This window comes from Aquila chrysaetos, chromosome Z, assembly GCF_900496995.4.
Source record: "Aquila chrysaetos chrysaetos chromosome Z, bAquChr1.4, whole genome shotgun sequence".
NCBI classification, from domain to species: domain Eukaryota; kingdom Metazoa; phylum Chordata; class Aves; order Accipitriformes; family Accipitridae; genus Aquila; species Aquila chrysaetos.
Genome location: NC_044030.1, coordinates 51,118,401 through 51,143,189, shown reverse-complemented (window position 1 = coordinate 51,143,189; position 24,789 = coordinate 51,118,401). Strand labels below are relative to the sequence as shown.

The 24,789-nt window shown below is 36.6% G+C and overlaps 1 protein-coding gene across 7 annotated transcripts in view; it reads left to right on the top strand.

The window, feature by feature from the left end:
• Positions 1–24,789, top strand: part of CNTLN (centlein) — a 198,954-nt gene that overhangs the window by 7,484 nt on the left and 166,681 nt on the right. For 6 of the 7 annotated variants that reach the window (XM_030004482.2, XM_030004483.1, XM_030004480.1 and 3 more), the window contains 2 exons: positions 11,909–11,997; positions 23,291–23,375. In XM_030004482.2, coding sequence (XP_029860342.1) covers positions 11,909–11,997; positions 23,291–23,375 — 174 coding nt within the window. Of the gene's footprint in view, positions 1–5,127; positions 5,206–11,908; positions 11,998–23,290; positions 23,376–24,789 lie in introns of those variants that run through there. The other variant, XM_030004478.2, reaches the window with a different exon arrangement.

Sequence of the window (24,789 nt, the reverse complement as noted above, 5' to 3'; positions counted from 1 at the left end):
GCATGTGAGTGGGAATCTGAAATTTGGTACAGAGATCATAGTCATAGAACAGTTTGGGTTGGAAGGGACCTTCAAAGATCATCTAGTCCAACCCCCTTGCTGTGCACAGGGATGTCTTTCAGTAGATCAGGTCCCAGCCTGGACCCTGGAGGGATGTCACTCGTTACTGGATTTGGACATTAAGCCATTAACTGTAACTCTCTGGATGGGGCCATCCGCCCAATTCCTTATCCATCTAACAGTCCATACATCAAACCCATATCTCTCCAATGAAGTGGCAAGAATGTTGTGGGGGACTGTATCAAAGGCTTTACAGAATGTAAGTAGATGACATCCGTAGCTCTTCACTTGTCCACTGATGCAGTCGCTCTGTTGTGTAAGGCCATTGGATTAGTCAAGCACAATTTGCCCTTGGTGAAGCCATGTTGTCTTTCTCTAATCACCTCCTTGTCATCCTTATGCCTTGATACAGCTTCCAAGAGGATCTGTTCCATGATTTTACTGGGCACTGTGGTGATGCTGACTGGTCAGTAGTCCTCAGGGTCCTCGTCTTTTTAAAAAAGGGTGCGATATTCCCTTTCTTCCAGTCACTGGCAACTTCGTCTGACTGCCATGAGATAGGCATGAGTGGAAAGGTATCTTTTATGGGAACAACAAAATATTGCTGTTTCTTAAGAAAGGAATTTGAGTTTTACATGCAGAGAAGTATGCTCTTGTAATATTTCCAACTGCACTGAGGATGCCTCTAGAACATGCCGAGATGTCTACGTTTACCATGTAGTTACAGATTCAGCCTGGAGAAGCTGTAGCAGGCCTGGTTTTCCCATCAAACTATATTTTGGTTCAGGAGGAGGTATGCTGTTCTTAGAGAATGACTTAAGATAATCTTGTCCTTGTTATTACGCGTGCACTGTTTCAACTATTTCAGGTACTGTTTAGCTCATGACTTAGAAGGTATGCAAATATTCTCCTATTTGTCCACAATTTCACAGGATTTGGAAAGTATTACAAAGTCATTTCAGGCAGAGTTGACCTGGTGGACCCAAATTCCACTTGATTAGTGTTGTGGTTTCAGCCCAGCTGGTAACAGAGCACCACGCAGCTGCTTGTTCACTCTCCGCCCCCAGCCGTGGTGGAATGAGAAGAAAATTATAAAGGCAGGCTTGTGGGTCGAGATAAGGACTGGGAGGGATCACTCCCCACTTAGTCACGGGCAAAAGACAGGCTCAACATGGGGAAGAAACAAAATCAATTTAATTTACTACAAATCAAATCAAAACAAGGATAATGAGAGGTAAAACCAAACTTGAAACACCTTTGCCCCACCCCTCCTTCATTCCTGGCTCAACTCCACTCCCGGTTCTCTCTACCTCCTCCCCTGCAGCAGTGCAGGGGGACGGGGAATGGGGGCTGGGGTCAGTTCATCACACGTTGTCTCTGCTGCTCCTTCCTTCTCGGGGGGAGGACTCATCACTCGTCCCCTGCTCCAGTGTGGGGTCCCTCCCATGCGACACAGTCCTCCACGAACTTCTCCAATGTGAGTCCTTTCTGTGGGCTGCAGTTCCTCCACAAACTTCCCTGGTGTGGGTCCTTTCCGTAGGCTGATCTTCAGCCATGCACCGCTCCAGCACGGGCTTTCCCATGGAGTCATGGCCATCTTCAGGGGCCTCTGCTCCCCGGCTCCCCTCCATGCGCTGGGGGGGGACAGCCTGCCGTCTCACCATGGGCTGCAGGGGCATCCCCTCCTCCGGCACACCTCCTCCCCCTCCTTCTGCACTGACCTCGGTGTCTGCAGAGGGGTTCCTCTCACATTCTGATCCCCCTACTCACTGCAGGTTCCCCTTCTTAAATCTGTTCTCCCAGAGGTACTACCACCTGGTCACTGATGGGCTCGGCCTTGGCCAGAGGCAGGTCTGAGTTGGAGCCAGGGAAGCTTCTAGCAGCTTCTCACAGGAGCTACCCCTGTGGTCCCCTCCCCCACTACCAAAAAAATCACGCCACACAAACCCATAATAATTAGTCATGGTAGTTTGGAGTGAATATACCCAAATGTATGCATATGGTTATATTGTCTGTAAAATAAAACTACTTGTGCATTCCTGTGTTCTTGAATGCATTGAAAATCACAAATGTATTATGATTATATTAATGCAGAACATTATATTTAAACAAAAGCTATGAGGCCGCTGCTGAAACTTCTAGACTGTCCTGTGCTCTCAAATAAGTGATTGAAGTCTCAAAATAACTCTCAGAATTGTAGCACTTCCAGAAAGCAGTTATGTGACCTAGAAAATTCATGTCCTATTCCATTCTCTGCATCTTCCATCCAAATTACTTCAATGACTATGGTTAGTTTTTATTGAAGTAGTTTAGATATTTATATCTTGAAATGAAAGCTCACAGATGAGTTATCCTATCCTTGATCTATAAAGGGATTAAAGCAAAGCCTTACCTCTGGAACTGAACCCATTGCTTTCTCCTATCCTCTCCTCTTTGAAAACAATTCTTACATCAACCAAGTGTTAAGTTTTCAATGTTGAGTACTCAGAAAAAAGCAATTGTCGGTGTAACAGGTGTACCAGTGAATGAAGGCTTGCAGAGCATCCTGACTGTGCATTCACCAAAGAGCAAAGGAAGTAATTTACTTCTATATATTCAGTCAGGGTGGCATGGCATGTCATAGGTCCATGTCTATCTGATAACTTCTCTCTACCATTTAACATGTTTATTTCTGTCCTGTCCTCCTGTGATGGTACTGATCTGACTTCTGTGATGTTAATTCATTGACTTATGTCATGACAGGCCAGGAAATATCTTGTATTTCTTGTCCATTGATGCCACAATGAGTCAGTTATTTATGTCAATTAAGAATGTGTAATAACATTCAGTTAAGTGCATTGCTGTCTTTTTGTCACACTGATAGACTAATCTGAGAGTCCGTTCATGAAATCATGTGTAATGACAACATCTTTTAGTGTAAGTCGTGTAGTATTTTTGCTTAGACCACTATTACTGCAGCAACATTCTAACGTGATAACGTTATATTATTTTTATGGTGCCTGTTTGCTTTCAACAGAGTTCTGAGTGAGGATGCAATCTCTTGGATGGGGGTATGTGTGTTTATGTATCTACACACAATTTTTTATATTCTACATCTATGTGTAAGTAAAGCAGTATACTTTCTTTTTCCATTTTTGTTTCAAAGGTATCTTTGTTGCCAAAACTACCAACAGAGACAAGATAACAGGAAATTCTTTAAATAGAAAATTATGGCTGGAAGATACGTTAAACTATTTTTCTAGTATCATGTAATTACATGTCGGTTGCATACCCCTTATACTGCAACATTAAGGAATTAGGGAGGAAGTGGGGAAGATAAACTTGTTTGCTGATACCATCTATTTTGAAGCTATCAATCTGGTTGGGTCACATACAGCCTTCTTACAAATCTCTAGCTGGCAATTAGATGTAACAGCATATACTGTGTGTGAGTGACTTTTGTGAACTTGAAAATAACCTAACATTATCTTTAGAGCCTGGTGTGTATAAGGCACTAAGTTTTCTTGTGACGTACTGATCAGTCTTACCTCCTAGTGACTTTTTAGGTTGTTGAAAAATGTAGCACCTCGGAGAGAGTTTCTGTAAAGTGTAGTATTCTGTACTGTGACCACTCAGCAGTACTGGATGGATTGTAGAGGGAATACCTCTTATTTAAGAATATAATACGTGACTGGAAATCACAAAGAAACACTGGCACAGCAGGATCAAGAGAGTCTGCGCTGGCAGCATACAACAGTGTAAGTTTAAAAGTCTTGTGTGACATCAAGAAGCAAGCCTGTCACTTGCAAATAAAGCATATATGTCAGCTTGATTAAAGGCTTGAGCTCTTTAGTCAGAAGTATACTAGATATTAGGGGAGTCCAAAACAATCCATAACAGCAATTTTCTTGCAGATGTTTCAATGCTTATACCAGCCATGTTATTTCATGCTTTTTATTTTCTTCTCCATTCCATGAAGTATTTTGCATTTCAGTACAAATTCTTCCAGCCTGACAGTCATGTGTATTTCACTTTGTATTGAAATACTTTGTAATACAGGAAATTGTCAGTATGTGATTATTACAGAGTTCTTACTAGAAATTAACAGTAAACCAACAGCTCCCTCTGTCCTCCCAACTGTTTCATTTTCCCTTTTGGGGGTATCTACTGATTAAAAAACTAAAATCAAGAGTTTGTGTCCTGTACTTTTCTAGCAAATATCATGGGGTATGGAGGGGGGTGGGCAGGGAAGATGTTGGTTGTTTGGATTTTGTTTTTCTGTTCTGGGGGTGTTCTTTTCCAGATTTCAGAAGATGGTATCTTCCTAATTTGTAAATAATAATTTGTAATGCTATAAAAATTTAAGGTATGATATGAACGCTACTAATAGTTAACGTGCTTTGAAATAAATACAGTGGAACATCAAAAAAGAGTATTGATTTCAAACTGCAGGTAACAGACGCTTGATGTATGAATTTACACTAAAGGAACAGGTTTTTCAGTTTATGCTTGTTCTCAACACAGTGCATGATAGACACGTAAACAAAAATTAAACCAACCTGTAAATTTAATACCCAAACTGTCATGAATGTATAGTTCCTGTGAGCAAAAAAAGAGAGATACTGCTTATGCTTTTGGTACTCTTCTTACTGCTAATTTAAAAGCTTTTCCTCTAGCAATTCAGAGTCATTACTTTAAAAAAATGCCAGCTAATTATCCTTGATAAAGCAGTGTAAAAATACTCAAAACATTCTATGTTTAGGTCACTTTTAGGTTTCTAATTCTGTGTTTAGGTCACTTTTAAGTTTCTATTAGGCAAATAACTATGCAATATTGATACAGTTTTACATAATTTTGATGTCAAATGTCCAGATCAGTATTTATGCTTGGATTTCTCTTCCAAAGGAAAGTAAATTGTTTTAATTTAAATACGAATATTTGTCTTTCCCTGCGTATAAGCCAGAGGGATTCATTTTGTGACTTACACAAATGTTTAATAAATTCACGACTTCGCTTGCAAGCAAATACTTTTGCTGTAGCTAGTCATGTTATATAACCTTTGTCAGTGGCTCATCTTACGTTTGTCCCTGCTTCTGAGCTTGCTGCTATTAAAAATCAGTAAGGAAAATCTAGTTTGCTTTGCAAAGAACATGTTCAAGAACTAAAGTACTCCTCATTTCTGTATGTCTTTCAGTAGGATAATGAATTACAATTACTTTCACTGTAGGCTGAGGGAAAATCCCACTTTTGGGGGGATATGCCGTGTGCTCTGTTTTTTCTTTCATAATTCTTCAGTTCTGGAGTGCAAACTTGATCACAGGGTGAGCGTCTTTATCTGTCATTAGATGTGTTGTGAATAATCTTAGTTTTAATGAGTAATTTTTGCTAACTTTCTGTATTCTGCCTTGTGTATTTAAGTTCTCAGCTGTTCAAGGTACATTCTTGCTGATCTCTTGAGCTGTTAATGTACACTTGAGTAGGCTGAATGTTCCTTGGGTATGCTGAAGATTGATACATCCTAGGCCTTGACAGCTGCAGTGTTTTCTGTGCCAACTTCAGACAGTCTAAGCAACATTTTTTTCAGAAGAAATTGTTTGGCTCCCAAGACCATTCAGGGAACAGCCTTACCAAGTCCATTAATTGTGCCAAGAACTTAAAAAGGCTGTTTAAACTTCTTTTTATTTTAAAACTGTTATAATTTCTGGCTAATACTCATTCTGTTATACAAAATGCTTAATTACTGATAGATTTAAATTAAACAGTTTTAGCTATTAAAATGTTGGGCATGTTAAAGTGAAGAAAGTCACATTTTATGGCAACTTACCATTCATTGACGTTTTACTGTTTTATTGTCATAATGAGAAATTTTCTACATTTCCTTGTAAACTTTCTTTTTATGTAATTAAGTTCACAGATTTTTAACTGAAGGTGTTGTTTTATTTTTTTACTGGTAACAGGTATTTGAAGATGTATTTGTGTCCTTATTCTTCTGGCAGAGGTCCACTAGGGCAGGATGCTGCTTTGTTTTGTGTGCATTTACAGAAGTACAAATATGTAGTGAAAGGCATTTGTTGATTTAGATTAGAATATCTCTTGATGTAATTACAGCACCGCTTTATAGTTCTGTGTGCGCACATTCGTAGGTTGCAGTAGTAACTTTAAATAGCAGTTCCTGCCATCATCAAAAATAAACAGCATTTATTGAAATGGCGTTGTTTTGCAGTTCTGGAAATTCCAGTGATTTTTCACTTATTTCCAGAGGACTTGGGAAGGTTTTTGTTTGTTTGTGTTTTTCTTTTTTTTTCCTTTTTTTTTTTTTTTTTAATGGACACCACTTAGCCTGTTCTGTTTAGCTGTTTCTTTGACATTTATTTAGTGCACACTGTTCACGTTCAATATTTCTTACTGCAAGCAAGCTTTTTTATTTTTAAGTTAGGTTGGCTTTTTCATTCCTACTTCATCTACCGTTCCTTCAACACAGACAGAAATGTTGCAGAATTTACTTATGTAAGGAGTGGCAATTTCACTGACATGCATACAACTTGGAGTTGATTTTACTCTTCCTTGGAAAGTAGTCTGTTGGTGAAATAGCTATAGGTTCTTTGAGGTTTATCTGAACTGTTTATTCAGTTAAGACATCATTTGTACCTTAGTGTCTGTCTTCTCATTGGGAAGACAACTTAATGTTAATTGAAACTTTGTATTTTATGTATTATCAAAAGGTCAATTTCTGGGAGGCTTGGCAAAGGTTATGTAGAAAGTAGATTGCCAGAAACTCAGTGCATGCTGGATACTGTCACAACCCGTGCTGGACAGGCCAGGGACGGGTTATGCTGAGTTCTGAATTCCCTTGGGCTAGATTAAGGTGAAGCAACACCAAACGATCAGTTGAACGTTTTATTTATGGGAGTAGCAACCTGAACTTGGAAGGTGTAACGGTAGGTGGCGGGGTTTCTTACAACAAAAATTGTCATGAAACTGCGTCAGTAAACTGTGTAACACGTGGTAACCATATATATCACTTCAGGTAAGACAATAAGGAGATCTCTCCCGTTGGGTCACGAGGTTCAGAGCAGACCCCCTTGCTTTCTAGACTCCTCCTCAGAGAGGAGCCCTGGGGCGGCTGGATCCACTCCTAGTCCCAGACTTGGTACAATGGTTTATGTCTAAAGGGATGAGGTGTAGGGATTATGGAAAAAAAGAGAGAGGAAGACAGAGAGACTGTATCTAAAGGGATGAAGAGTGGGGGTTATGGGAAGAAAAAAGAGAGAGAGAGAAAAGAGAAAGATTTCACCAGCCCTGGGTCCAGCGTTGGTCCAGCCAGCCTAAGAGTCCAGTTCCGGAGGGTGCCTGCATGTGGGGCTTCAGTTTGTTTCCTTTTATCATCTCTTTGTCCCTCCTTCAGGTGGGCACTTGAACTCATTAGGCTAATTAGGTGTCATGTGCTGTTTGTGCTTCCATAACCTTTGGGAAATGGGTTGGTGGGCTTGGGAGTCATTTGGAGAGTAACTTCTCCCTCCCTGCAGGTGTGACCTTTGTTTGACATTTGGCCAAACATGGTGACCTGCCCATGAACTGCACGCCTAACCTGTGGTTAGTTTTGTTGTTATGCAGAACTTGCCCCACCACAATGTGTGAGACATTAACTGTTTCAGTCTCTCACATGTGGTGTTGCTATGGGGCCTTGCAAGCAACTTCCATTCCTTCCCTCAACCGCAAAACCCAGGCCCTGGTCTCCGTCACAACGGGTGTTTGAGGCATTAACTCTGTCCAGTCTCTCATAAGATACTCAGCAAAAATCATGGAAGGGATGTCAATATTTCCCTCTTGTTGTATTGTACATATATATATTTTGTACATATTTATTCACTGGGAACAATTCAGTGTATGTTGTTATAGTTCTCCCTTTTTGTTGTTTTTTTGTAATGGAGAAATGCTGTGCTTACAAGTAGGTGTATCAAAGTTGCTCACTATTCTGTCTTCCTGTGATGCCTTGTGCTGTTCCCCAGCTGGGACCTGGAGTATGTAGGAACCTGCAGGGTAGGACAACAGGCAGCCACTGCTGCTTGTAGTGAGTCTTGTGATATGTGATAGTGCTTCTTGGAGTCATGCAGAAGCCCAAGTGACTCAGCTCTTTAATAAATAAATAAATAAGTAAGCAAGCAGAAAACCCAATGTGATCTTGTATACATGACAGTAAGGGGAAAAGCTAAGGAAGTGTGATGGTAAGCATATCCAAATCTTTAAACAGGCAAAGAAAACTGAACAGAACAAAGCTCGTGAGCTCATAAATCAGCATCCGAAACTTTGTTTGACTTAAGATTTTTGAGTGTTTGCAGGTGGAATTCTGTTGGTACTTTGTTATATTTGGACTTCTGTGTGCTGTAATGACTTCATGGCCCTTGGACCAATTTGTTAGTCATTTTAAGTAGTTTAAAAATACACAGTGAATTGTGTATTAAAGATATAAAAAATATTCAAGCACTGTTATCAGTTCAGTTCTGCTCTCTGTATTGCTGATTAACTGAAAGATTTGAATTAAAATTATTTTTAAATTAGAGTTAGATGTAGTTTATTATATATAGTGGTTTAGTCCTCCATTATGATTCAAGATTTCTTTATACTCAAAGTGGTGTCATTTAGAGTGTAAGAACTACTTACTGTCCTTCTAAATAATTGAAATCACATTTCCCTTGCTATTCTTCAGTGAGTTTTTGTTTGGCTTTGTGTTTTTTCTTTGCTGGGCTCCCAACATAATACAAGATATTTTTAGATGTTAAAAATGCTCAGAATCCGTGTTCTGTATAGATCCTAATGCTTTTTGGAAGCCTGCGGTGTTTTTTCCAAATCTGAAAAAGATTTTTGTTTTTCATTCTGTTTCTGCCTGAGAAGAAGCAGTAGGTCATACCTGGTTCACCATGTACACACATGGTAAGGCATTTTCAGGAGATGGTGGCTTTTTTGAGAGCACATGAAAAAAGTGCACACTTTTTTTATAGTATTCCAGAATAGATACATAGAAATCCAGTGTATTAAGTGGCAGAAGGTGATAGCACACAATATGACATTGTACTTTTTTGGTTTTTTTTAAAGAGGTGATAGTCATCTGCTTGGTCTGAACTGTGTAACCTAATTAATATGATGCTTGCTGTTTGTCTTTTAGCTTAACTCCTAGCTGAAAGCGAACTTATTTTTAGCACTTATACTGAATAAAGACTTGGATACTGATGTGAAGTAATTTGAGTTCTTATTTGTATGTTGTATGGCTTAGTTTTGGTGTTATCTTCAAAAAGTGAATGCAGTCATGCACGATAGTGCACCATTATCCAGTTAGTTACTGTTTGCTTGCATGCAGCAGGGTCACTTGCAGTTTTGAAAAGAGTCCTTACTGCTAACCCAATTTGGTTAGAGAAAGGTGATGTTCCTTTCAAGGGTTTTTAAAAAACGGTTTGTGCACCATTTCTTGCTACACACTTTTTTTTTTTTTTGTTAATTGTTTGGTTTTGTTTGGAAATAACCCAAAACAAAGTCTCCCTGTCAGCACTTGAAAAGTTGTGTACATCCTACAAAGGCAGTTAGATGAAATTTCTCTGGTTTTATGAAACTTTTTCTTCTGTAGTCCAGTTTGAATAAGCTGATAATAGTCTTGCATTATAAGATCCTTGTGGCCAGAGCCTTTGTTTTATTTACTTTCTAACACTATCGGAAAGCTAGTTGGATTTGATAGTGGTGCGTATTCTTACAGTAGGCAGGTGAATTTTTCCGGGTTTACAGCAATACCTTGATAAGGCATCAAATCTCTATAAACTTTTCTTCCTTGCTTGGCTGAAGCAGTTGATGGCATTTAAAGATTTAAATAAATGTAAACTAGAAATTACAATAGTTGAAAGAGGAAGATATGTTTTAAACCAACAATCATAAACCCCCTCACTTACTTGCTCAGCATTTTTCTTACATTTTCTCTTAAGTTCAGCATAGTCTCACTTCTCTATGCAATTTTAAAATTCAAAATATGTGCATTTCTAAATTTGAAAGAAAGACACATCAGAACTTTAAAAAAAAAATCTTTGAGGCTTTCCTCATAAATCATGGAGAAAATAGGTACAACCATCTCTCCTATTTCTTCTATAATCATTGTTAAAGTTCATTAAATCCATAATTCAATGTATTTGGCTGTTGCAGTATTAATCTTGATAAAATAATTTAGACTCAGTACACTGATAAATCTTGATAAAAGCTTGCTAGCTTTAGAGAGATCTTTTGATTTCATATTGAAGATAGTTGTTGTCTTGTTCTGAAGAAAGAGAAGCATTAAGATGGAGTGATTGCCATGGCTGGAAGTGAAAATTGCTTGTAAAGTTCAAGTTTGCTTCCTAGAAGGCAAAACTGATCAGGAGCAAATGAAAAGAAAATACAGCAAAAACAGAAAAAGCAATTTCTGCTCCTGAGATTTACTCTAATCATAAAGTATGTGGTCCTTATTGATTCGTGAGCCCTGACGTAGTTCTGTTGAGCTGTTTTTTGTCTTAGCCATTGGTTTTAGCTGTTTCAAGTCATAGGCTCACAGTACTGTAACCAAAGGTGCAATCTGTTCATAAAAAATGAGAAAGGGAAAGAAGAAATTAAGTGGGAAACCTATGAAGAAACCAAACAGTGGAGGTAAAGATAGGAACTCAGGTCTTCTGTTTCATTTTATAATCAGGATTAAGCTAGAGTTGTGCAGAGATGAGATGAGATACTGTGTGGTTTGTTTAGTGATTTTAGTGAGCTTCTGGTTGACTAATGATATCTGCCATATCTTAGTAGATTAGGTTCCAGAAGCTTGGGAGAAGAAGGAAGCAGGAAATGAATAGCTGTAATAGTGTCGGTTTTCATTTTAGGTCGTATGTTGTCCTCATGCAAATTCTATTTTCTTTAACATTCAAAAACTAGTAGAAGGTAGACTAAGCTACACTCCGTGATTTTTACCTGTTCAGTAGACATAGCTGTGAATATGATGGTTTTGGCTTATTGATATATCTATTTTTATGTTAGGCTGCTTTTAGCAGGTTTGGTCTTAGTCCAGTCCATGGTTTATGTACATATGTTTTCTTACCGTTCTTCTTGTCTTCACCTTTTGCTGATTTCCTTGCCCTGCCCCCGAATTTTTTATATATTTAACACATTATGGTTTTAGTTTGTAACATAACTACATCAATATTGGTGCTTCCACTAATAAAACTCTATTGGAATAAAAATACACCAGTGCAAAATAATAACTTATGTGTAGCAGAAAATACAGATCTGGAAAAAGCTTTTAGCTGACTTCTAGTTTTCACAAATTTTCTTAAGTGTATTTCTAAAGAACATTGTTTTCTTGCTATCACTTGAGAATTTTTTCAGAAGCTTTTATATAATGCTCGTTAGCTGAGCATATGTTAGAAGACTGATTTACTGTCTGTTTTGAAATAAAATCTAAGAGCTGCATATGGTGAAACTTAATGTTGAAGCATGTATTCCAGGATCAATGTTTATTAATAGAAATTGTCCTGCTGCTAGAAATACCAGTACTGGATATAGCAAAAGGCAGCCTCTTTTGAATAATGTTTATTTCTGCTGCCTTGTGTCACATTGTGTACTCTTTTATTGTTGGTTATAGGTCTTTGTCTTCCTTCAAAATTCTGTATGGTTAAAACTTTGTTTATTCAAGAGAATTGTTTGCCATGTTTTTTTTATTCATGGGACAGTGAGAAACTTGTGGGGAATTCTCACTAGACTAGAGTTGGGTTTTTTGTAATTGTCTTTTGAATATGCACAGTGTAACATTTTTGTCTATAAAAGGTATAGCATACATTTAATGTATTTTTGTCTTTTTTTTCCTGCTTCTAAGGCTGATAAAGAATTTGTGTGGTCTCTGTGGAAACATCTCCAAATGTCAAGTCCAGATCTTACTCAAGCTGTCAGCTTGGTTGTGGAAAGGTGAGTTTAAAGATTTAACATGATACTAAAATGGAAAAGAAACAACCCTCCCACTGCTGATACCATATTCTTTATCTTTTTAGTTGAGAACTATGTAGGATTTTGAAAATGTGTTACAAAAATTCCATTGTTAAATTTTGTCAAGAGTACCTAGAATATGTTGCAACTTTCCTGTTCTGGTATAAGTTGATGTATACTTGAAAATGTGTTTTCACTGAGATTGCTGTGCTGCAGTTGAATTCAATTTCGAAATTATAATTATTCTGTTTTTCTGTTGAAAGAGCAAGAGGCGGCAAATGACATTTTCTGGTGTCATAAGTGGTTGGATAACAGTTACATGTATAAATTATGTTTACCTGCAGTCTTAAAGAAGTGAAAGGCTATGACATAGTAATAGAAGAGATGACTATGCAGTTTCATTATTGCTTCTCTGAGGATATTAATGATGACGTTTTCCTCATGGTGCTTACATACTATCATCTGATTGCTATAAGTATTAGTAATCATCATAGTATGTGATTCATTGTTTTAGAATGCTATTATTTACAAATGCAGAATTTTTGTAGGCCAAAGATAAGGAGAACGTGTATGAGTTGGTAACATGACTGTCAGAATTGAAATGCTTGATTCTGTTCTCGTCAAAAGATTTGTCTGTTCTGTCTCTCAGGGTGCCATGAGTTCCCTCTTTTAAAATGAAAAAGTGAATTCTTTTAAAAAGAAAAAATGGATTTTAACTTCTTTAAATGGCTAGTCAGTGTTACTTGGGAAGCTTTTCATAGAGCCAGGAGGGGTCCTAGCTACTTTGTATTTCTGTTCAGTGCTTTGATCTTGAAAGGCACGTTTTGTTTGTTCACATCTTTCCTTTCTGGACTTGATCAGTAAATGTTCTTCCACTTCTGAAAATACAGCATTAAGTTCTTTAGCTGGGAGTGCATTCACTATAGTGTTGTCCCATTTCCTGCATTGCATAAAGCAGTGAAAATTTTGTCCAAAAATATGGTGTGATCATGTAACTAGAGCTAATGTTGTAAAGCATTCATATCCAGGGGAAGAAATTGATGATGTAAGCACATACAGCTTGTTTTAAGACAGCTGCTACCTGAGAATTCACATCTGGTCACCAACGATGATGTCAAATAACTTCTGGCTCTGTACTGGGACAGTTACCTGCAGAGAGTAGTAGCTTGGCTTTTAGGGCAGTGTACTACTTTCACAATGCTTGCATGTTTCGATTTGGGAAATAATTTTAATATGTGAGGAAGACTTAGGAACAGATTTACAGCATCCCTCATTTATGTTGAAATGCAGATTCTTACTGACTTGTCTTACGATAAAATTTGGTCATATTTTCATGAGGACAGTGGTGGTAGTATTGATCTTTCCTTCTTCAAACATAAAAAAAAAAATCTCAGAACTTCTTAAAATATATAAATATAGTATTTAATGTGTATGAACATACATTATATGTATATAAGCACAAGTATATTAAAAACACTAAAAAATTGCTTTGCCTTAACCACATTCTGTAGGTAGCTGAACAATATGGAAAATTTTAGCTTTTTCACATGAAACTTAATAAAGTAGGAACAGAGATGTTCAGGCTTATTAACATTTTTGATTTGTGGTGCATTTAAAAATAATCAGGATATTAGGACAAATTGAAGCGTAGAGATGTTAGAAAGCTTGCATTTAAATAATGGTGAATACAATGAATTATTCGGAGTTCTTGAACTGTATGCCTATATAAGATACAGTCAGTCATCTTTGTTTATCCTTCTTCAGGTCTAGGAATATTTTTATGCTTGGTAGTTATCCCTTGCTTTAAATTACGTAGTACTTTATTTACAACAGAAATTGATAATTGTGTATGCATTATCCTGATAGATAAAATGAACATGGGGCTGTTAAGATACCACCTTGATGCCCACAAGCATGATAATGAGCTGAATTTTTTTACAATGGTAGGACATGTTTGTGAAACCCTTTTAATGTAGTATTCAGCCTATCAGAAGACTCGCTACAGAAATCTGGTGTATAATAATAGTGTATTATATAAGAAGGTAAAGATATATTCTGGGTGTGTGCTTTGTACTTTGTGTAGAGGCTGGTGATTGGTACTCTTATCTGAAAGCGTGACAACATACTTCTATTAAGGTGCTTGTCTAGTTTTTCATGTCCTCTCTTCTTTCAGAAGAACACTAATGCTTTAGAAAACCTCTTGTGAACTCAAGGCTATACATCTGTATGATACCTTTCCCGTGCTTCTCAGAGTTATGGAATTAAGAAAGAAGAAATTGCTTCCGCAGCATCGTTTTAGGTGTTGTCATTACCCCAGAGAATCCTGGAATAGGCTTGGATAAAACCCTTTCAGTATATAGGAGTTTTATTAATCACAGCTTTGAACTTTGGGGTTGCTTTGATTTGACAGATGGAGCAATAGCGTGTATTTTTCTCTTTAATTGATGTACCTTCATCTCTTTTGCTTGAGAACGGTCTAATTGCTGCTTTGGAAATAATTTCTAGCCTAGCTTTACTTGTGAATCTTTTGTACAACCAAATTACAGCTCCATATATTCTCTCCTAACTTTTCCAGCTATAACTTCCCATAATCTTTTCCGAAGTAGCTTCTGTTTCATGACTGTACCTCTTCACACTCTCATCTTTTCAGAAAAGTTTTTGTCTTACTCTCTACCTTATAGCAGTAAATTTTTTTTTATATATATTGCTACAGTGTCAGTTTGTCTCAGTTCTAATATGTTGATTAGATTGCCAGGGAATCTGCTACCTAGCACTGCTGCTGTCCAGAAAGTTACAGGACAAGTGATTTTCTTGCTTTGTAATTTTCTATATTTTACACGTTTGTATCAGACAAGAACTGGAAATGGAAAATTTACACTGAAATCTGATTAAAAACCAGCTTGAGTCTTCTTAAGACAGTTTTTTCCCTTCACATCTATATTAGAAACAAATTGACCCAGTCATATCCAAATTGATAATGTTTTCCATCTTGCCCTTGCTTACTAGGAGATTTTGAGATAGATACAAACAGAATGAAATCGATTTAAACCTTTTGTTGTTTCTGCCTGTGACATGGATACCATCAATGTTTGCAGAGCTTCATTTTTCACTGTGTTCTTTCCACCAAAAATTCCATAACCAAGAAACTTTCAGTGCCCACCAAGACTTTGTTATAGACTACGTGAGATCAGAAGCCAGCTACCTAATGGAAACAGAGAGAATCTAAGAAAGCATAGTCATGTGTATCCTAGATCATATGTAAAATGAACCAAACAATATTGTCTAGTGGATTTCAGTCTTTAAATTGATGAAAGCAATAGCCAGACTATCTTGAGGAGAGTACAGTGACAGGAATAAAAAGATGCAGATGTGAAAGGACAAAATGTTCACTTACAACCTTGTACACCACGAATGTGTGATGAATGAAAAAGAAAAAATATATATTAGAAATTGAGTGGACAGTACTAGCCATACAGTCAGGTAATTTATATTTGTAGCATTAGACAATTTCTTACAGTATCTTTTTATCAAATAAGCCAGGAAAATGTAAAAGGTGTAATTTGGGGGACATAGAGGGGAATTAATAGTAGGTTTCCATTATTTGTCTGCTATTTTGAAGTGCTTTTATGGTCCCAAAATAGAAGTTCGCCTGCCCTAAAATTGTAAAAATGTAGCTGGTACCTTTTTATGGCTGTGCTGTTGATTCCTGTAATACAGCAATGATATTTTACTTTTCAGCAGTCTTTGCAGTTCTTGCTGGATAACTGTAACTGTATTCCCATTTTAATATTCAGATATAAAAAAAAAATTATCTTTACTGTGCAAATGAGAAATGCCTTTGGGGATATGTAAAAGCCTCCAGGTATTTTCAAACAAGCCATTGGAAAAAGTACTACTCATGTTAGTATACTTTCCAGCTACTTTAAATACTATTGATCTCAGTATTATGTAAAGAGCATGCTATTTCTAGTTCACTGCCTTTTGAAACATTCTTTTTTTCTTTTATGATGATGAGTTGAAAAAAGAAAGGGCTAGAAAGTACCTTTTACAGGTAAATGCATGTGTAAACTCAAATAGAGTTGGTGTTCAGATGAGAGTATCAAAGGTTTTGAAATATTTTTATAAACTTTGAGAGCTCTCCTTTAAGACTCTTCTCTTACAATACATGAAATCTTGACATGGGTCAACTGACTCTAATTCTCCTCTAGGGCTTCTAGCTGACTCCTTTCCTTTCTTCTGGAAGGGAGAGGTAGCAGGATCCATTAATGATCAAACTGTGGCAGTGATACAAGATTTGGTAGATGTAAACGGGGATTGTATTATGCTAGATGGTATTGTTACAGGTAGTTACATTTGGCAAGCTTTGCCTTACATAAATGTTTTTTCACACCTAAATTCCAAGTGTGCTGTGTCTTGCAAGTCTTAACAAAGAGCAAGAATGGATTTATCATTTCAGGCCACTCTAAGAAACAGTGGCAACCTGAATGTTAGTGCCAGTTATTCAGAGGGAGTTTTGTTGTTGTCCTTCCTGGGGAGTTACATCTGTCTAAAGGTGTACAAATGGACGAAAACATGGCTGAAGATCAAGCAATCAGAAATAACCAAAGAATTTTTGGAAAGGTAATTGCAGCAACTTACGCTGTGGTTTGCTGCATCCTGGTAATAGCAAATTGTGGAAGAAGCATTGAACACGTTCACACAGATTTCTCACTGACTGATGACATGCAGATGTACTAAAAAGGACAAGCACTTTTTATGTAAAAGGATAAGTGAATGTGGTGTATGAATGAACAATATAGATTGCTGTTGTTAGTTGGAAGATAATTTAAAACTGTATCTTGCATCTTTTGAAGGGATGATAAATACCTTGCAGAAGCTTTCTTAAACCACTTAACATTTTACTCTTGTGCAAATTAACAGGAAACAGAATGACAGGAGAACGAGGAAGTAAACAAGATCTAACACATTTTTAAAGGCCATTACCGTTTTGTCATTCTGAGTTTAAAGTGGACTCCCTAGTTATTATCACTTAATAAAGTGGACAGAATAATAGAGCATAAGAGTACAACCTTTCTGTCTAAGGTCAAATAATTGTGATTTTCTACAGTTGATGAAAGTTTAATATCCTGTTTCATTAAAAATTCTCAGAACATTGAACATAAGTCAACATTCCATGGAGAAGAAGGTATTATGCAGCTTGCATGTGTGCATATCTGCATATCGGAGCACAAAATATTGACATGATAATTGCAGTCAAGCCTGATTGAACAGTGGCCTCTGGGAATTCAGCTGGTGTTGTACCAACTGGATGGCTGCTCAGGACACAGTTTGAAATGCAAGGTGCAAGTTAGCACTTTATTCAGCACAGGCAGGCATCATTTAAAAATCCTGGGGGGAAACCCTGGTGATGTGCAGATGTTAAAGCAGTCTGTTCTGAAGTGCTGATATTTTGAACACTGTAAGAGACTTGTGTATTTTAGATGAAAAATGTTTGCAAAATTATTAGGGAAAAAGTCACTATTTTCGTTACTACTCTAGTGTAAAAATATGTTTAGTATTTTATGTACATTGCTTAAAATAAGAGGCCTTAATAAATCATCTAATGAATTAAACAAGTTAGAGATGCAAGAAAAATTAACTTTTCTGTAATGATGCTTTTCCATTTTGATACATATCATAGAATATAGAACTGACTCTAAATAATTTACTAAGGAAATAACTTAATTTTAAATTTTTCTTTAATTAGATCTTAAAATATTTTTGTAAAGAGACAAAAATAGGCATATGCAATTTTGCTATAGAAAATAACTGCTGTCTTAGAAAAGTGCAAAATGTATGGTATCAATTCTTTTTTGCTCCATGCTGTCAAAATCTTTTAAAAGTACTACTTATAAATATTAAAAGAAAAAATAATCATAATGTGCATCAGTTATAATACATCATGAAGTATAAGTATCGTCTAGAATCTGAGGTGTAAATAAACTCTTTAAATGAAAACTATTTAGCTCTATTTTTTTTTCTCTTAATAGGTACACAGAAACACAGTAAGGTTTCCAGTTGGAAGATTAAGGGCATAGGCGCTGTTTCTGCTAACCACTGAGTGTGCAAATGCAGGGCTGTGGCTGTACATAGTAAATTACAATATTGGTGCCATATTTACAGTAACATTGACAGTCTGTGCTCTACAACTTCACTTTGCACATGGGCGATTCATTATCTATTTAATACCAACATTGAATGTATGTACTTGTGTAAGTCTGTAAAAAAAAAAAGTTGGAAGACCGGGAGAGATGATAATCAAATTAAATTACATAGCAGGTATTTTGTAGCCTTTCTAGTTCTGCAGCTCTTTAGATTCAAAGAGATATCCTACAAAAGCAACAGTATTTCTAGAAGCAGTTTATTTTTAGTTATATAGGTATACTGTTAAAATATAGCCTTTGTTCTTTTACCAAACAGCCCAAAGTTTGCAGTGTAATCCTAACTTTCTTAGCTATTTAAGGCCAAATTAGTAGACACATTTGTTCGTGGTTTTTTTTTTTTTTTAAATCCTGCTGTTTGTAAAACTGAAAGGACATGAAACATGTAAACAGCAAATTCAAATTATTAGTTAAAATTATTTTCATTTAGTTGATGTAAAAATGACATAATTATATACAACTCTGAATCACTTTTTCTTGACAAATGGTTAATTGCTTGGCTGATTAAGACCTGTGTTAGGATACAAGATGCTTCTTTTCCCACACTGCTTTTGCTGAAGATTTTAGGAAGCATGGTGTTTCATAAACTTCAACAAACTTCTGGTTTTTAGAGTCTTAAGGTTTTTGTACTGCATATTCTGTTTTTGTACGTCATTCATAGTTAAATGTTTCCTTATAGTCTAATGTTTCATTTCTGACAAGCCATTAAAAATGTGCCAAACCTCAAAAATATTATCCTGTCCTGTTGTGTAGAGTATAGCATAACAGAGGAAAAAAATTGTAACACAGCAAAAAGGTTACAATTAAGACTATTTTCGCAGTTTCTTCTTTTTTGTGGAAGCTGAATCTCGATAATCTTTGTAGCTAAATACATCTGTGTTAAACATTTAAAATAGGTAGTACTCATGGGAAAACTGATTGGAGCTTAAAACTTGTACAAATTGACAGCCTCTCTTCACTCCATTTTTCATCCTAAAGAAGTCTGCAAATATTCTTAGCTCACATCATTATTGCTCATCAGTGGTTCTAATTAGCTAAACAGGAGTTTGTCTCAGTCATTGATCATCATCAGCTTCTTGACAGTGCCTGAATTTTTTTCCCCCATATTCCAGTGGACTTTTTTAATGTATTGTAAATACATAACAGCTCAATTAATAAAGTTGGTCAAATATTTTTCTTAATGTGTTACCCTTCTAAAAAAGAGGTGGTGGCTGCTGCAGTTCTTATCAACTCTCAATTCAAGGTGCAATAGCAGATCCAAATATGATATGTAAGTTCCAGTCAGTCATACTACCTTGAGTGATTGGAGGAAACTGTCCTGTAACAAGTATTGGAAGCCGTCGTATGCCACCAGGAGAAGCTGCTGGTAAAGTTCCATATGAGGTTTCAATTTATGCTTTAGGCTTCTGACAACATCCATTGTGTGCTTAAATTCTGATAATTAGGATTTTTCTTTAGCTATGGGTAGTAATTGGTGAAACTATTTTTTGGGGCATTACTATAGCCTGTGCTATCTAGAGAGCCTGAAAGAAAACCTCAGAAAGCCAAAATAAATTGAATTTACTTTAAACTTTTCCCACTCATTATGAAGACAATAGATCTGTATTTATTAACTTCATTCCTTGACAGCTTTGTTCGAAGGACTGTTTGAGCATTGGATAAACAGGGAAAATACTGCATTTACCTAGAAATGTGCTTTGAACCATTGGCTAGTGTGTGCCTGTCTTACAGGCACATTTTTTGCTTTAACAAAGGTATGTTTTTTCTCTCTAATCCCAGACTTTATTCTTCAAACCTCTTTCATGCAGCCTTGTCCTAAAGTCACAGGGCTCCATAAATTCTTGACTACCAATAATACACCAGAATTAGCTGTGCATACTACTTTTCAGTTCTCCAGAGCAGTTTTTTCGTTTGCTTGGTTCCTGGCTGTTTTATTCACTTTCTTCCCATACTCTCTTTAAAATAATAAAAAAACCCCAAACACTGCCCCCCTGCCTTGCCAACCCCTCCCCCCAACTGTAGAGTTCTTTTGAGCCTTGCTTTGGGAAATCTACCTGACCCATCAGGTTTTCCAGTCAATTAATCCATTAGAAAACAAGTTTAATACATTTTCAAGTGATGATTGCATAGCTGAGTTAATAGGCTGCTTAATTATCCAGTATTTGTGTTCAGTTGGTCCTCTTTTTTAAAAAGGCTGACTTTGTGAGAGGAGATAGTGGTTAGAGGAGTTGGGAAGACCATGGTAGATATAGGATGAGTGATTAAAGCAATGGTTTAATTTAAGTAGAAATATAAAATTAAAACACTTGAATTAAAATGGAGAGGGAAATCCATCACTGTGGAAACAAAGAATGCATAGGACATGTCAGCCAGTGGTTAAGGTCAGGATACTTTTGAGGGCCAGAGGCAATGCTATTCAGTGGTTCATGGGGCTTATGTGTGTATGTATTTTATTGTATGTTTCTTTCTGTGTCTGCACATTACTATTCTAAGTCCTTTGTAGTCAAGACCTGCTTTGCTTTTTGTCTTCTGAAGCTCTTAAAATTTTGGATCAAGCAGTTATGCATGTGTCTGATCTTAAATTCATAGGTTGTCTAGCTGTAATTAAGACCTGAGGAAACTTGAACTGCTATAATACTTACAGTTTAGACATAGATTAATATCGGTCCATCACTTCCTCAGATAGATTATGGTGTAATGTGCTTATGGGAGAGAGATACCTTCTTCCCAAAATATTTGGGGTTTCTGTACTCTAGCTATTATCTTGGAAAAAGGGTAATTGTTGATAGCCATTAAGGACTCTTCAGCAAAGTAATAAAGTATGAAGAAACATTGGTATTTTTATACTGGAGCAGTTTTTGGTTCATTTAAGTTGTGCAATAACGTACACTACCTATCACAAAGAGTATGCCTGTTTAAGGAATACGCACAAACTTCTGTGATAAGTATTATACAAATAATCTATTTACAAATATTTTTCCTTACTAACTCCTAATTTTTAAAGTTGTCTAATGTCTTTTATTACAAAATCTTATAAGCTTATCAGGAAGTCTTTTACCATTTTTTTTAAAATGTGACTGAGAATGTGGTTTCTGTAAGCTAGTTGCACATTATAAGCAGGGTGGGTGAATTTCATTAACTGTCATGTTTGTTCTTTTCTCTCTTGTGCCTCCTGTTTTGCCCTTAGGTGTTTTTAAAGGACATCACAGTGTAACCTTTGGAATACACCAGATAACTTCATATTTGCATGGATCTCTGTAGTTACAGTCTACTTACTTCAGTTCTAGTAGATGTTCAAAGAGAAACTATGAAAAACTGGCTGTACTATGTATTTCACTGTTCATGTCTTCCTAGCAACCTATCATGACAATTCCTTGATGCTTCTGATTGCAGGTGATCAGATGCTTTGAGTTCAGGATCTGATGTGCATTTTTCTGTTAAGTTTCTGTCTCAGTTAAAATGTTAAATACCTTTCAGACATGAAATGTCTTTTGGAATACTTGTTGAATATTCATGGTTTCACTTTTCTCTGCTCATTACAGCTCCTGAATTATTTTCTTTGTGGAATTAGATTTTTTTAATGCCATACAACTGCTTAAGATCCCATATATTTTTGTTTCTCCTAGCTAAATGTAATTTAAATGCATATCTTTTCAGCTAGGCTTTTTTTTAGTTTTCTTCTAGTGCTGCTGTATCTGTAGTAGGAGAGCGCTAGTTACAGTTATGATGCGTTGAGATCTTGGTTTCCGAAAGCCTTGCTTTAAATTCCATACCACTTTTATTTAATTCTTTATTTATTCAAGACCAGACTAGATATTTTAGCAGTCATAGAACTTGATTTAAAAAACATGTTATTGGGTGGCCTGTGGGGACAGTGTAGTTTAGCCTTTAAAATCACCGGTAACAGTGGAAGACGCAGTAATATGTAATAGCAGAGAAAAATAATTGTCTATATATCTGCTATCCTTACTGGTCTGTCTTACAAAATGCTTCACCAGATGAAGCGTTTTGTACATAGCTGGATATTCTCATCCACTTTTGATCAGATTTACAGACTCATGAGTACCACTCTTCCATTCCCTTCCACCTCTGAAACATTCCCATTTTGGTAGAGCAAAAGTTGCGCAAGTAGGATTCTCTGGCTTCTAGGGGTGGCTTATATCCAGCCATGGTGGAAGTTTAACTGTATTGTGAGAGCAGGGATAATCTGAATGAGTTTCTGCTTTTCTGTCACCTGTGGTGCTGGGGATGCCTGAAGTACTTGGCCATTTTTAGGGAATAAATGTTTCTCAGACCTGTTGTCACAGATCTATGGTAGGAACTCTGTCTTGTGCTACGGAATCTCTGTGTATCCTTACTCTTGCAACATTTGTTTTCTTTCTGCCTAAACCAGAAGCCAGTAAGGGCATCAACATTTAAAACTTGAGTCAAGGAATAGAATAGCAATGAGATGAGGTGGTTTGTTAAACAAAGTGTTAATGACTCATCAGCTGTTTTTCTACAAAGTATTGCAGAGCTCATTATAGCCCTGCACTTATTAACCACATAGAGAGGGTCTGCTTGTCTCCCTTACCCAAGCTTCTGAGCTGTCATCTTTTTCCCTGGTAGAAGTTACAGGTTCTATCCATGTGAAAGATAGTAAAATAGTTATCCATGGTGTTCAAAAGTGTTTTCAGACATAGAAATGCCATGTAGCTGAGAGAAGGACTTCACAAACCCAAGCAGCTTGGTGGCTCTACATTGCCAAGAAGGGAAAAAAGCATTTTGTTCCATCTATGGACAGGTACACTTAATGCATTTGGGAAAGATTGAGACAGATTATTTCAGCTGCTTAAAAATGTATTTTAAGACCTTTTGCTTCTGTTTCTTTTTGAGCAAAGTTGTGTTAGCTGTTTACAGATGTAGTTTGCTGTCACTTGCCATATGCTCCCTGATTAATTCTGCAAGGCCTGTCAGCTTCAGATAATTTAATTTTCTGTGCTTTAAAATGACATTTATTATCGGGACATGAAAAATTTAAATGATTAACTGCAAATTATGACTAATAAAGTGTCTATTTTTTTGTTTGTTTCCAGAGAAAAGCAGAAAGCTGAAGTCAAGGACAGAAGGGTTTTAGAGATTTTGCAAGCCAAAGACAGCAAAATAGAAACCCTAGAACAGGTTCGTATTATGTTTAAATAGAGCAGTTAAGAAAACTTCTGTCATTGATACCAGATTTATTTTACCTAAGATGTGAAAATAGTTTGCTGTTGTGTCTTAAGGTGAAAGTTGCAGGTGATTCAGAGATTATAACCTTCTGATAAAGTATTAATTAAACTCTTCTAAGTTGTTCAAACAGTTGAGGTTTCACCTAAAAAGTCCCATATGATTTTAGATGAAACTTTTTCTGAAAAGTTTTATCGACTCTTTGCCTTATTTTGCCTAATGGACTAATCTAAACTTGGATTTTAATCTAGAAGAGTTCTGGCTATGTTTAGGTTTGTAATGTGCCTGTGGTTTGGAAAGATTTCGTGTCCTGACAAATATAAAAATAAGATATTTCTAGAGTAATGAGGACTAAACATGTAGTATCCTAAAAGCAATACAGCTATGTATTTTACTGTTACTAACCTGTAACAATATTTATTAAGTTAACTGTTAACATAAAGTGTAAAACAATACTGACAAATCCAAAATGTCATACATAAGTTTTACATCATGTGTATTCTCTATTGAACTGTTCATTCAAAACTGAGTGCTGTGTGTCAGTAAAAAAATTTTAAATGAAGACCATGTATTGAGCCAAGCCATGGGTGAAGATGAGGAAATACGAGCGCATTTTCTAAAAATCAAAATAATTATTTGAAAAGTCTTTGATTACTTCATAGTATTTGAAATATGATACTTATGAAATCCAACACTAACAAATACTAAATAAACACAAGAAAACAATAAACATTGCACCTTCCTTTTCTCCATGAATCTCAAATGACTACCTTCTCAAGACTATGAAGAGAACAGAATGTGCTTTTCCATATTATTAAGAATGTTAATAAGAAAAAAGTCATAATCAGACCAAGTGTGATATGGAGAGAGAGAAAAAGAATTAGAATTACTTCACAGATAATAAAACTGATACCAAAACCACAAATTGGGTGTGCTTTCAGCTGTCTGAATCCTGCAGTTCCTGGGGATAAAAGGCTGATTGATATGTAGTTTTTCATAGAATCATAGAATGGTTGAGTTTGGAGGTTGTCTGGTCCACCACCCCTGCTCAAGCAGGGTTACCTAGAGCCAGTTGCCCAGGACCATGTCCAGACAGCTTCTGAATATCTCCAAGGATGGAGACTGCACAACCTCCCTGGGCCACCTGTGCCAGTGCTCAGTCACCTTCACAGTGAAGAAGTGTTTCCTGATGTTCAGGGGGAACCTCCTGTGTTTCAGTTTGTGCCCACTGCCTCTTGTCCTGTCACTGGGCACCACTGAACAGAGCCTGGCTTTGTCCTCTCTGCACCCTCCCTTCACGTATTTGTACACATTGGTGAGATTCCCCCTGAGCTTTTTCTTCTCCTGCCTGAAGAGTCAGTCCCAGCTC